We start from the raw sequence: 14,685 nt of genomic DNA on the forward strand, positions 1-14,685 counted from the left end.
GCATATTTGTGGCTTTTAAATATAAGAATTTTATCTTTGTCTCCTATAGTTCTTTAAAAATTCTGTGGTTTCATGAGCACCTTCAGATAGAAAAGGTTAGAGCAATAAATCTTGGGTTGAGGGATTTGCTATAATCTTTTTCTCTCTTAATATTTACATTATTGCTCAGTAGGAGGAAGGGATGTTTGGGATAAGGTGAATAGGATCTTCACCATCATTATTACCAAATAATTCATTATGAATATATTATATATCACCTTCTTACGAGTGGCTTTGTTTAAAATGAGTTGAGCATATGCTTTCTCAGCACTGGCATGTAATGATGCCCAGAGTTCCCACAGGAAAAGGATTGGTAAGCTAATGTTTAAGTTACATGCATTATTTTTGCAAGACCAGAGAGTAATAAATAAGCAGAACAGATAATGAAAGAGACTCATTTTAGACACTAGAATCTCAATTAAAACAGTATATCACTTCAATTCCAGAATCCGAATAAGTGAGTAGCTATTAATTTTAACTGGAACTTTTATGAAGATAACAAAAATGTTTCTAAGAATAATTTAATTCATACTCTGGATTTAGAAGTACATATATTTTACAATGTAATCAATTCAAATATATATGTATATATATATATGTTAAATAATATGTGAATACAAAGATTTTCTTAGTTATATTTCACTTTTCTCGTATATCTAAGGGCACTTGGAGCATCCTCTTCTATGTTTAGTTGATCTTTCTATATGTGTTCATCATTGTTCTTGGCTCCTATCTATAATGCTTCTTACACTAGGGCCTCCATTATTTGCAGCCTCTGCTAATGTGTGGTCCAAAAGCTATACCAGGTGGCACAGCTTTATTAAGTAATAGCCAGAAAGAGTTTATCCCTCCAATAAACACAGCAATATTGCTACTGATATTGCTACTTTACTCATAAACCTCTTCTTTTTTCCTGAGTGTGAAGACAAAGTCCGCAAATACTAAATGCAGTAAATATATAAACAATATAGCATTTTAGAGGGTGAGAGGTACTGTAGAAATGATAAAAATTAGAGCAAAGAAAGGTGGGAGGATTGCCATGGTAAATAGGTCAATCAGGATTGGCCTCAACTGAAAAGGTGAGATTTGAGCAAAAACTTAAAGGCAGTGAGGATATCAGCCAAGAAGATAACAAAAGGAGAGAAGCTCAGGCCCTTGATAGTGCAGTGAGCACCTTGAGGAAGCGCCATGCTCAGTGTGTTGAAAGAACAGTAAAGAAACCAGCGAAACTGGAATAGAGTGAGCAAGGTGGAGAGTTAAAAAGAGAAAAGTCAGAAAATGAATGATGACCGGATCATACAGGGTAGCACTCTCCAGTAGAAATATATTGAGTGCCATAAAAAATATAATTTTAAATTGTCATGTAGCCACAATAAAAGGGTCAAAAGAAACAGGTAAACTCAACTTTAATAACATATCTAATGTAAATCAATTTATCTAAAATGTTTTCATTTCAACATGCAATCTTTGAAATTCAGAGTGTATTTTATACTGACAACACATCTCAATCCATACTAGCTACATTTCAGTTGCTCAATAGCCGATGGTATGGCTAAGTGGTTACTGTACTGGACAGCACAGATAGAGATTTTGACTGATCATTGAAAGAACTTTGACTGTTACTCTGAGTGATTTAGGAGACATTTAAGCCTTAAGAATTGAAGCCTCATGATATGATTTTCATTTTAAAAAGATCAGAGCTAGCATTTACTGAGAATACACCATAAGGCACTGGAATAGAAACCTGGAGACCTACTGCAGTAATCAGGGAGGAATGATGGTGGCTCAGATGATACCAGTGGATACCCCAAGTGGTTGAATTCCTAATCCTTTAAAGACAGAACAAATAGGATGGGTTGCATTTGGTGTGTGAAAGCAGTCAAGATGACCCCAAGACTTTGGCCTGAATAACGGGAAGGGTAGATTGACAAAAACTGAGATGAGAAAGGCTGCTGGAGGGCTGGGGAAGGAAGACAGGTGTTCAGTCTTGCATAGGTGCTTATGAGAAATCCACGAGGCATCCAAGTAAAGATGGTGAAGATGCAGAATAGGCAGCTGGATATGACTCTGGAGTTCAGGGGATGGTTTGGCAGTAAAATTTTGGAAGTCCTCAACCTTGAAATTGGATAAGACAAGGACAAGGGAGTAAGAGTAGACAAAGAAGAGAGGACCAAGGACTGAGCACAGGGACATCTGAAATCTAAAGGTCTAAAATAAAATGAAATTGACATTAAAGAGTATCAAATATTTTAGCACTTTTGCATTATATTTAAATTTTACAAAATTAACATATATGTTCATTACCATCATTATGTTTGTGTACATTTTACTAAAAACTATAGCTTTAGATGAAGCCTAAAACCTTGTTTGTGACATTTTTTGCTTTAAAATGTCTCATAAATCTTCCAGTAATTAACTTATAGACAACTATATTTAAACAATAGACAGTAAAAATAAAAACTGTGGTCATAATCAAATTAGAAACTATAATCAGTATCTAATGCATATTCTTTATACATATGTGTGTGTGTGTGTGTGTGTGTGTGTATGTTCTCCAGGGATATATAAGGTGATTGTTCTTTGAAATTATAGCATTAAACACTAACACAGCAGTTTAAAATCTATCCCAGTCTACAATCCAATGCAGCATTGTTTTGTTTGCAACAAGTTTATCAATATGCTTTTTTTAAAATATAAAGTTTGATTGATGGTTATGTTTTCTTACCTCATTTTAGTCTGTCCATGAATGAGATCTTTATTCCTTTAATTATAATCAGATCTCAGGCTTGAAGAATGCTTCATAAAATAAAACTCATTATTTTTTACTAGAAGCACATTCATGACCTAAAAAAATACAGCTCATACTTCAAACGAGATTCTAACCCTTGTGATCTTGTATGTTAAGGCAACTATGTACAATATGATGTGGAAATTAGTGTACTCAATTAAAAGCTGAAAATTCAAATTAAAAAACTCATTTTTATCTGGACAACTACCTAAACATGCTGACCAGCAGCTTTTTTGTTTAACACGAGCAATCTTTTGTGTCTTTTCAGTCCATACGAGAAGTCACGGGCTACGTGCTGGTGGCTCTTAATCAGTTTCGCTACCTGCCTCTGGAGAATTTACGCATTATCCGTGGGACAAAACTTTATGAGGACCGTTATGCCTTGGCAATATTTTTAAACTACAGAAAAGATGGAAACTTTGGACTCCAAGAACTTGGATTGAAGAACCTGACAGGTAAGGAAAATAGGCACAATAGCAAATAAAGTCTTATCAATGTAGACTTACGTGTGTCTGGTTTCTGCAGTGTGTATTACAATGAGGAACGCTATAAAGCGTTTAAATATCTGCTGTTTATTCATTTTATGGGAAATGATGCCCTGCGATGCCCTTGCTGTGTGTACAGATACTGTAAGTGCAGTCTGAAGGATAACATATGACTGTATCTCAGCTGAACAGAAGTGTGCTCTAAGGAAATGCTCAGTGACTGAAAACTGAGATATGAAGCAGGTTTAAGAATGCTGTGTTGGACGGTCTCAGGTGAACGGTGGACCACATCATCAAATTTCTGCCGTAATACTCTCTCACTTTCGTCAGAGCTCAGTAAATCCACAAACCATTATATCTAGTTCCACTAATCTAGCTTTTGGTACAATCCCTTGTTTTTGGAAAGCATATCGAATGTATTAATTCAGTTTTGACTTATTCAGTAACTCAGTAAAGGCCATCAGTATTTCTTTCTTAGAATGCTTTAATATCATCAGTGACATTTTCCTAAGATTAGAAATAGGTCATTGCTAGCAATCTGAAATTATCATCTTGCTACAAAAACACTTTAAGGAATTGGTTTTGTGATCTGGCCCATGCGATCCCACTGATACCTGTTTAGTTCAAGTAGTTTAGAGTTCGTAAAGACTATGGTGGGAAAAACTTTTGGTACAAGGATTTTAATCATGAATTTCACCATGTGTGCCTGTAACCAAATTGTGCTAATTAGCAATTAATTACCTCACGGTGGGAGAAAGGAGTTTAAACTATTAATTTAATCTAAATTAATATGATCTATGTGTTTTGCATGAAAATATCTACTGACTTTATGTGTTTCAGTCCACTCAGTGGTGATGTTTCTTAATATAGGAATATGAAATATTTTAGAGGTATTGCCTTAAAATATTAAGAAACAAATAAGATTAATGTTGTCAAGTTATTAAAATTATATGCTTCTTCTATTTATAGTGGATGTAAAATATATAATTTTAAGTTAGAAGTAGCTTCATAGTTAGCCAGACGTGAGCTAAAATTGAGATATTTTGGATGAAGAAAGGAATGCTGATTATGTTATTTATTTTGGACATGATTGCTATAGACTTGATGACATAATGGTAAATGCAAATTGCTCAGAATTTATAGATTCTTTCATCAACATTTTTACCTTTTTTTTTCCTTTTAAAGATAGTTATCTCACTGAAGAGCAGGGTATTTGATTAAATTGCTACTTGCATGGAAATAATGATAGGAGGAAGAATTTTGGAAATGGAACAGATACAGAAAAACTGAGTGATTGAAATTAGGAATCTAAAAATAACAGTTAAAACCTGTATAGGAAGCACTGTGTTTTCTTCATGATTTTCTTCTGATTATATTAAAGAAAAATTGAATTAATTTATTTTCAAATTTTTATGTTATTTGAATTATGTTATTGTTCCACAATATGTACTATTTGAAGAATCCTTTCACATAGAAAATTAGTCTTTAAAGAATTATTTATTTCCACTTTTAACATCATACTATTAAAATGTTAAAAAGTTATTTAATCAAAATTATGCCACATTTAAACATACCTTATATATTGAGTGAGCTTACACTAGGTCTTATGATTGTGAGAATTGTTTAACCTGTTTCATATCAAAATGTAACACTATTATTTTAAAATATTATTCTCTAAACTACCAGAAAGGCTTATGATATTTTCTTGTGTAGCAGTAAAGATGAATAATTAATAAATGAATAAAAGAATGATTTGAGTGTTTAGGAAAAATATGTATTTGTTCAAGATTTATTACTAATTCCTTTTTGAATATGAATTAATAACAAATGCAGTCAAAAAATGGTGAAAAATTTAGACAATTTGGGAAGCTTCCAAATATTTACATGTATATATATTACGTGATTGATAATTACATGCTAGCATTATTCTTTGAGACAGTGTAGAATCATTGACCTTATTTTAAAGGAGAAGATCAATAGTGTAAGTCCAGTTTTGAAAATCAGAAGTTAACACAGTAAGCACGATTATGTTTGTGTGTAAGAATGAACAAGGAAGGACAGGAGACACCTAACTGTTCAACTCTATATAAAGAGGAATTGGGGATAAAATCTGTTCTACAATAATACCTTAAAAGAGCTCGGTGTTCTAGGCGACCTGAGTAAAATAGCAAGCAAGCATTGCAGTTGACTTCAGGCAAGATTGTTTTTGTGTTTCGGAAAGTCATTTGTTTTATGTTTTTTGTTTATGTGCTGTACAAAGCAAGCTGATGATAAACTTTTAAAAAAATGAATCTTATATTAAGGGTAGGGCTACCAGGGCTGACCCTAATTTTAGACTTATCTTGTGTGATATGAGGGGAAATAGAAAGCCTGCTGAGTATTGAAGTATCTCACTGCCTACCTGCGGTAGTGAATTAGACTTTTAATTCCGTTCTTAAGGGGCCAGCAGCATCAGCATCACCTGCGTACGTGTTTTAGAAATGCATATTCTTGGGCCTCACCTGAGACCTAATGGATGAGAATTCTGTGACTAGGGCACACCCATATGTGTTTTAAGGATCCCTCCAGTGATTCTGAGGACTATTAAAGTTTTCATTCACTTAATGTCTCCTGGAGAGAAGGAAAGGAGTGAGACAGAGAACAGATAAGCTTTTGATTGAATTGTAAGAAATAAACGTTTGGTTGGGACGAGAAATGAAATGAACACACTAGGAGCCTGGACGGAAACATATGGGTGTAAAAGAGCTTTGAGATGAGGAAGATGCTGAGAATAAACTTTCTTCTGGATCATCATTTTGTCTAATGCCGACTTTACTTAATGGTAAATCATTACAAAGACAATTCTAGTTTATTGTGAATTTTCTTTGTGAGCAAAATTTTATTCTTAAGTGCTTTCAACAAGATAAATGACAAGTACTAGTGTTATAATGAAGATTTTTGAGATTGAAATTTCAAAGCTTTTTGATATATCCATATTTTGTGTTTCTCCTGAAAATTTTTTTTTTTTTTGCTGTGTTGACTTTAGAATAGTATGCCTTTGCAACAGTATGTATGTCTCCTGAAAACTCTTTGTGTAAAAGGGATGTTCTGTTAACAGGATGAATGTCATATGTAAGGGTTAATGACAGAAAAACTTGTCTTACTGCTGCCACTCACATTTCCATGGTCCATTATGGGTGCGGTGGGGCAGGGTGGAGAAGAGGCAGGTCCCTAGACTAAGGATATGCTGCCCGATCTCAGTGGGAATCAGGAACTTGTCCTGGCAAGCTGAAGGTGCCCTATGACACTGGGTCATCCTTTTCTGGTCAGGGGAGAGACCACACTTCCATCAGTGTGTCCCTTTAATCATATAATCATCTCCTTTGGAAATGACATTGCTGCATCAGAGGACAAAACTGGAGAGAATTTATTATTACTTCCTCTGTAAGGTCATTTACATGTGGCTGTGGTTCTTATTAATCATTCTCAGTGATGATGTTCTGATTTTTTTCTATCAGCTCCTTCTTATCCAACTGTTCCCATTCAAAATTCAAACCAATATTTAATATATTTACAACCTTAAGTTGATAAACTCCTCCTTATTTAGTCACCTATCTGGCCAAAATCTAAAGGTTGTTTCATTATAATGGAACATAAAAGCCACTATTCTTCCCTTCTATAATTTATAAAATGACCTTGTCTGTTAGTAATGGTGGACAATATTATACAATTTCATCTATGTGTTATATTCTAGATATGGAGGAGTCTTTGAGACATAGCTAAGTGTACTTATATCTATTTTAGTATCCATATTCTACTTATAATGATGATAACCCAGGTACAAATTTAATACCTGGATATGCTCATTTTTTCTCACCAGCTTTCACAATGAATATTTGAATTTTCATTTGATGAATTATGAGAATATCTCTTTAGAGTAGGTGAAATTTGGGGATGATACAAATAGGCAATTTGTATTTTTCAAATGTTAGTCAAATATGATATATATTTTCAGACCTACACATTTATGTATTAATGCTTTTAATTAATATTTTGTGGTTATTTGGCTAACTGTGTACTGAGTCATCTCAATTAGATTATTACTTGAGATGTGGACAAAAACAAACAAGCCAAAAAAAAAAAAAACCAAAAAGTAAAATGCTTAAGTTATTTTGGGACCCTGTGTTAATAACCTAATGGATATATTAAATTTACTGAATTCAGCTGGACTAAAAGTAAAATAAAATATTACTCTAGGAGATACAACATCTGAATTGATGGACCATTTGAACAATGTCATATCTGAGCATTACATCTGAATGTCTGCCTTCAAGTACACGATGGCTTTTAATTAAAATAGTACACCAGAGTAACAGTGCCTTCTAACGTTTAAATTTCTTAACCCTCCTTTGGCACTATTCAGTAATGGTCAAATAAATGATCTAATTTAGAAATGGACAGGCCACCTGTAATTGACTCAATGTATGTCGAAGAGCATGGATGTGGAAACAGAAAAATCTGCTTAAATGTCGTATCACCACTTAACACTCTGAACATCTCACAGAGACTCGGATTCTTCATCTTTAAAAGTGAGAGGAAAATCCCACCTCACAGTGTTAGTTTTAGGCATTAAGGGAGTAGTCAGAAACTTGTCAGCCACAGTACCTTTCACAAAAAGGATGCTTAGAAACCTTAGTTCTCTTTCTCTCTATTGTTTTGATTTTAGCTTCCCTTGGTGTCAACACACTGACAAAACACGTGTACCTGTTTCTGCATATTCAGTAGGTTCCTGTTACTTCACTGGGCTCCGAAAAGTGATTTGTTTAGACAAAAATATGCTCCAAACTTCAGCATCTCTTCTGATACTACTTTGAAACTACTCTAAGTGTGTAAGATCTCTTTCTCTGGTGGTGAGAAGCCAGAGGCTTTTCTTCATCAACGTTCAGCGTGATTGCTGTCTTTGGTGCTTCACAGCTCTTCGTTCCTGTCTCTCAGTGTCTCATGCCAAGCACCTGTTGCCCCAGCCCTTCATTTCAAATCTCCATCATCCTGTTTCACCCTTCATTGGCCCTGACATTCGTCTTGACCTAGACAAGAGACATATTCATTCTAAGTTCTTTTCCTGACACTAGAGTCACTAAGCATTCTTCAACAGCTTAGTGAAAGGTCTTAGCAGTGTTTGAGTGGGTTCAACCACTCAAACAGGGATTGTTGTTAAAGACGATGTTTGGCCAATGTTTACATAAGAAGCAGAACTCGGCATATTGTGATATCTGCGGGGGAAAAAATGATTCCAAGAATACTCCTAGCTTAAGGTAAATTACTTGGAAAATGATTTGATCAAAACTAGCCTATAGTGAAAATTCTGTGAATCAGATGGAATTTGACAGTGAAGAGTGGCACATTCTTAGGAAAGTGTCAGTTTTTAGATCAGGCCTACAGTTTCTAAAATTGATACTCTAATCAGTGATTTTAAAGAAGATTGTTTACTTGTCATGTCAGACAGTGTGTATTAACTAAAAAAAGGAAAACTATAATGATGTGTTTGTGAGCATAAGTGAAAGAGAAACGGCATTGAAAGGAAATGCTATAAAAATGAGATCAGAGAGAATGGCCATTTCAGCACATTTCTAGGACTCATTCTCAGCTTTAGAGAACTGATGAGTGAATTTATGGAATTGAATGAAGGTAAAATGGAAATTTCTCTTCCTGCTGTACCATTGATCAGAGGGGAGACTTACCAGAAAACAAGACATGAGAAGGGGGCATTTCCAGGGAACAGAAGTATTCTTTCTCCCCTGGCTATCATGTTTTCAGTCACGAGTACTAAGATCATCTGCTCAGGCCATAAAAAGCAACCCCCTTGATTTATGTCCCATTAAGGGTTCCTGAAAAGGTCCCACTCTCTGAACTACATTCTTTTTGATCCCTATAACATTCTTAAGGAAAAACTGGGGGAAATCTAGCATGATGAGAGTCTCTCAAGAAAATTCCCGACTTAAGACTTTAAACTCTTGTCATTATTCTTTCTTGTCCCTAAGGTACACTAATATCTGTATGCTTCCTTCCCTAAGAGAAAGCATATATATTCTAAGAAAACTATGAAGTCAACAAACTTCCTTATTAAAGCTTATTTGTTGAGAAAGCATGCTTATTTGCTTATGACACTTGAAAAATAGAGGAAAATATTTGCTCCTCAGGGTCTGAAATGCAGTAAAAGAAACTGATTTGCTATCACCATGAGTTCATGATTTCACTCTGAGGAAAGCAGTAAAGATACGAGACTATCTACCTCCTCACTCCAAGACATTAGCTTTTGCTAGGCTCGCAGACACTCAGCTGGAAAACGTTGGCAGTTTCTCTGCATCACTCCCAAGCAACACTGGGACCAGAATCATTGGATCATTGTTCATTGTGATTTGCTGGAATCAAATCAGAGTTCTAGAAGCAGTGTGAGTAATATTGGGGGAAAACCTGAAACTGTATTTTAGACAGAATGAAGAATGTATGGCATCTTTGACAAGTTTAGTTAGAGGAGGCAGTCCCAAGCTCGACAGACCCTAAAACTCACAGTCAGAGTTAAAAATGAGGCTACATGTTGTTTCCTTCCCATGTTCACAAAGGCATGAAAATTATAATATCCCGTACTTCTACGGAGTTTTAAACTTTACAAAATGCTTTCAGATTCCTTTCCTTTGTTTCACTCACAGCTCCTTAATGTGACCTGGAAAGTATCTTTATTGTAATTTTACATTTGAGGAAACCAGGCTTAAAATTTTGTGACTAATATGGGCACTTTTTTCCAGAATCTAGGTCCATTTTGCCATCTCTTCATATTGTGTCATTCCTAAGAAATGTTTAGGACAGTTTCTCTAAGTGACGCCATAGTCAGCAAAATATGAAAATGGATGTAAACATAAACAACCCAAACTTTAAACAGAAAACATTACGGCTGTATTTTAGCAAGAACATTATGATTTTAATTGTTGCATAATACTTAAAGACATCATGAATGTATCAGAAATGGTGGTAAGCTGACAATAATATACAAACACACAAAATGACAATGTTATAAATACCGGATTTGATTTAAAAGTATCAGATCTATTAACTAATAGCTACTGCCACTCTACTATAACTTTTTAAAAATCGAAGTTATTGAACTCTTAGCTGTAACTCACAAACATTTATTAATTGACTCCATTTTACTGGTAAAAGTCCAGGATTTTTTTGGAAGGTGATGTCAGTTTAAATATTTGTTAGCTTTGTTTTCTTCCACTTGTATATTCAAGACATTGTACTGAGATACAAGCTATTCCAAATTATCTCCACATCCCTGTGTTCTCTTGGTAAATATTGTGTTTCTGACAAATATTTACCTGTCAACTGCAAAGTGAAAGCATTGGGGAAGTATTTTCCCAATTATTATATTATTATTTTATAGTCAAGCATTTCTATGGGGCTAAGAGCCTTCATTTTCATCTGTTATACCTTCTGAAGCAGAACTGTCCAATAGACCTTTCTGTGATGGTAGAAACATTCGATGTGTGCTCCATTGTACCCATTAGCCAAATGTGGCTACTGAGAACTTGAAAGGTGGCTAGTGCCTGAAAGATGGATGAAGGAAATAAATTTTTAATTTTATCTAATTTAATTCATTTAAATTTAAATAGCCACATGTGGTTAGTGGCAATCATATCAGATAGTGAAGCATTAAAGGAAAAGCATATTTTACTGAACCCAGTGCAGGGGGCAGTGATATTTACAAGCACGGGGGAATCAGAGCACACTCTCTGGATCCAGAACCCCCCACCCTTCAAATCCTTTTCTGAGGCAACTTATTCAACTTTCTAAGTCTCCTCGGTTTCCTCATCTTCAAATGAGTGTAATGAGAATACTCAGTTTTAAGATGGTTGTGAAAATTGAATGATAAATTATATGTAGCATTAAATGCAGTTTGTGCAATAAATCTCATTCATTATTATTTGAGAAGAATGCCTTTGGTAAGAATAATAGTCTATTTTTACAATCATTGAAAACATGTTTGACTTATATAATTAAAGTATAAAATATAAAATGTGTCATTTATGATTAAGGACCTGACCATATTATATGTGAGTTAGCTGGTTCTGGATGGGATGCATTGCTTCTTAATATGTTGTAGGCTGTTAGTTATTATGACTTAGGGTTTCTGTCAGAAATCTGACTTTTTAAAAATGAGATTTTTGCTCTCTCCTTCAGTTCCCACAGTGTAAGTATCTAGTTATAAATAAGTCCCTATATATTTCTTAAATGACTTAAATGACTTCATTGAAAAAGTTAAAGACTTTTTATAATTATAAAAAGAGATTATAATGATTTTTATAGCAGAGAAACTATATTAGAAAGTCTGTTGAGAATTATTTCTGGCATAGACAATGCCCATATCTTTAGGAATCTCCAGTTTATTTTGAAAGTTTCTCTTCATAACAAATATTTATTTAATAACAAGTAAATCACAAAATAAACTCTTAAAAAGCATCTTATCAAACAATACCTACCATGTTTCATCAAATCTAAGTCACCATCAATTGTAAAAAATATTTTTTGTCGTTGTTTTCAAGTCTCTCTGAAAAAAAGAAAAAGTAAAATCCCAGCATAAAGATTAAAGATGATATGAAAAATCAAGATCTTAGAGACATTAAATGTGAAAAATGTATACATTTTGGAATTAATAAACTAGTAACATGTAAAGAGAATAGGGGTATAAGAAACTTATTATTTTCTTGAATCATAGCACAATAGCTGCTTTTGTAATGGTAAAACTGTTTACTGTGGAAGTATTTAAACAGGTTGCAATAGAAAGGGCCAATATTTCATAAATGATGAATAGTATTTTCCATTTATCTGTATCTATCAGGGAATAGATAAAAGTGGATTTGCATGGTTCAACACCTTTTGATGTAATAAACGTTACTAACCAGGAAATTTGAATTATTTCTTTTCCTGCTGTGATTTAGCAGATTTATTGACTGTACTGGTGAAAGAGATGAAAATAATTTCAAAGGCAGAAAAAAATCACTTAATCTAGGATTTTCTGTTAAACTTCACTCTCTAAGTAATACATGTTCGCTAGATCTCAGAATTATTATGGGATAGCAGAGAGAAAAGAGGATGCCTTCCCCTGTATCTTCTTTACCAGTCTACACGGAAGTTCAGCGCAATGCTTTTCTCTGTTACTCTGGCTCTCGTAGTATTTTCCCTTCTTCCCACCCTTAATACTTTATGGGCCATTCTGTGAAATATATTTCATACTTTCTATCTATAGTTTTATAGTGAGCTAATTCAAATTGCTATGGCTATTAAATCATAATAACCATAACAGTTTTGAGGAACACCTGCAGGGAAAAGTGAAGAAAAACGGCAGTCCATAACCTTTCTCTTCCTTCCAAGACTATTCAGTTTACTTAATTTCATTTGCTCTGTGATGCAAATTAGAGGTTGATTTGGTGGTTATCAGTAATGTGAAAAAAAGATAATATCAGAAAGATTATTTTTGATTTTTAATCTACTATAAAATAAAGGGATTTCAAACTTTAATGAGATATTTGTATTGACATATTTAATGAGTATATTCTGGCAACTATTGACAAAATCAAGTATGTATTTTCATTTTAATGGTTCCCAATTTCTCTAAACACTCTGCTTTAATGTTTAGTGGGTTGGTTCTGTTTCATATAGAATTATGTCTCTGGTGATGTCTTATCAAGAACCCTACTATAAATTCTGCTAGTTTTTAAGCTATCATCTTACTAAAATCCTTTCAGTCTTTGTGCCTTTGGTTTTAACTATACCTGCCCTTTTTAGCATACTAAATCTAGAAAAACAAAATATCTGTATGACATTAGAGAACCCAGGATATATGTACTACTACTACCATTAATAATAACATCCATGATTAATAAGGATTAATATGTGACTAGTTTACAAACGTTGTCTCTCTTTGTCCTTACAATAACCTCAATTAGTAGGTTAATGACGTTTTTTCCATTTTGGAGACAGAGAAACTGCAGTTTTCAAATATTCAGCAACATGCTGTAGAGCACATGGTAATTATGGAGTTCAGATTTGAAGCCAGGTAGTATAATTCCAGATTTTCTTTTTATCACCATGCCATAGAGATTCTGAGAAGGAAGGAGGTCACATGGCACTGAACTTTTATCATCTTCTGCTATGTGTGAATGAATTGAGAATCTGTGAAATTACTCATATGGTCCAGGTCATACTCCTCATTTCGACCTTTTTTTTTTTAATTTCTTAATGAGGCTTTACTTAGTGTAGATACTTTACTGAAGAAGTTAAATGATTCTAAAAGAGATGCAGATTGCATAAGAGGATTGAATTGTTTCTTATGATATTGAAAAGCATTTTTGCAGGCTATTTAGGTTGATTCCTACAGATATTAAAGACTAAAATGATGGAGTGTACTAACAGAATTCAGTGAAATGCCCTAAGTGGAAATTGATCTCATGACCTCTTTTTAAATTAACACTAAAATTAAAAAAATACACACAGAAAAATGACTGTATTTGGGATGTGTTTTATTTTGTTTTGATTCAGCTCTAGAAGTTGTGTGTTTGGTAAAGATGAGGTTTTTTTTTCCCTTTGTCTTAGTCTAGTGCTCTTTCTACTGTATTATTCCAAAAAATTTTTTTATTCAAGTTATTAGAGAGATGGAGGTAACAATTTAAAAGATTTTTTAAAAACTATATTTGAATCTATATCTGTGCTTAGGTATGCATTCTTATTCACCCACGGGAGGAAAATTAAAACTAAATCTGGCATTCATGTATGACTCAGTTGTAATCCATATTCACCAACTATCTACAAAATACTATGAAATTGGACATGGGCTTTATAGTGTCACTCAAAGAATACTATTTAGGATGTTCTGCAAGGAACAGATGGAAAAGATAATGATGTGGTTAGCACTCGGCACACCTATAGAGTTATCTTTTACATAACATAGGTAGAAAAATGAAATGAAGCAGGGAAGCAATCTGTGTCGTCACTGTCACTCTTCACGTAGTGAATGTGTGGCTGAGTTTCACACCTATGTCATTACATTGTCATTTCATGTAGTTAGAAATTATGTGTCATAATGATAAATCTTTGCAATTAAAATTGTATCATGCTTCAGAAGCAGGCCTTTGGTGCTCAGGGGAAGAGGTGGATCAAGAATTAGTGTCTTGGCTCAAGTACCTCTTAAAAATTAAGAAAATCTAACTATCATTTCTGTAAAATAAATATATTGAAGCTCACAAAATAGACTGTCAACTCCTTTGAGGTTTTAATGAAGATTATCTGCATAATTTAAGTAGCTATCCAGTTGTTTTATGTATTTAATATGTATTG

The 14,685-nt window shown here is 33.8% G+C and overlaps 1 protein-coding gene across 2 annotated transcripts in view; it reads left to right on the top strand.

Moving 5' to 3' along the window:
- Positions 1-14,685, top strand: part of ERBB4 (erb-b2 receptor tyrosine kinase 4) — a 987,764-nt gene that overhangs the window by 534,239 nt on the left and 438,840 nt on the right. For both annotated transcript variants that reach the window (XM_031678247.2, XM_031678250.2), the window contains exon 3: positions 3,096-3,282. In XM_031678247.2, coding sequence (XP_031534107.1) covers positions 3,096-3,282 — 187 coding nt within the window. The remainder of the gene's footprint in view (positions 1-3,095; positions 3,283-14,685) is intronic.

This window comes from Vicugna pacos, chromosome 5, assembly GCF_048564905.1.
Source record: "Vicugna pacos chromosome 5, VicPac4, whole genome shotgun sequence".
Classification (NCBI taxonomy): domain Eukaryota; kingdom Metazoa; phylum Chordata; class Mammalia; order Artiodactyla; family Camelidae; genus Vicugna; species Vicugna pacos.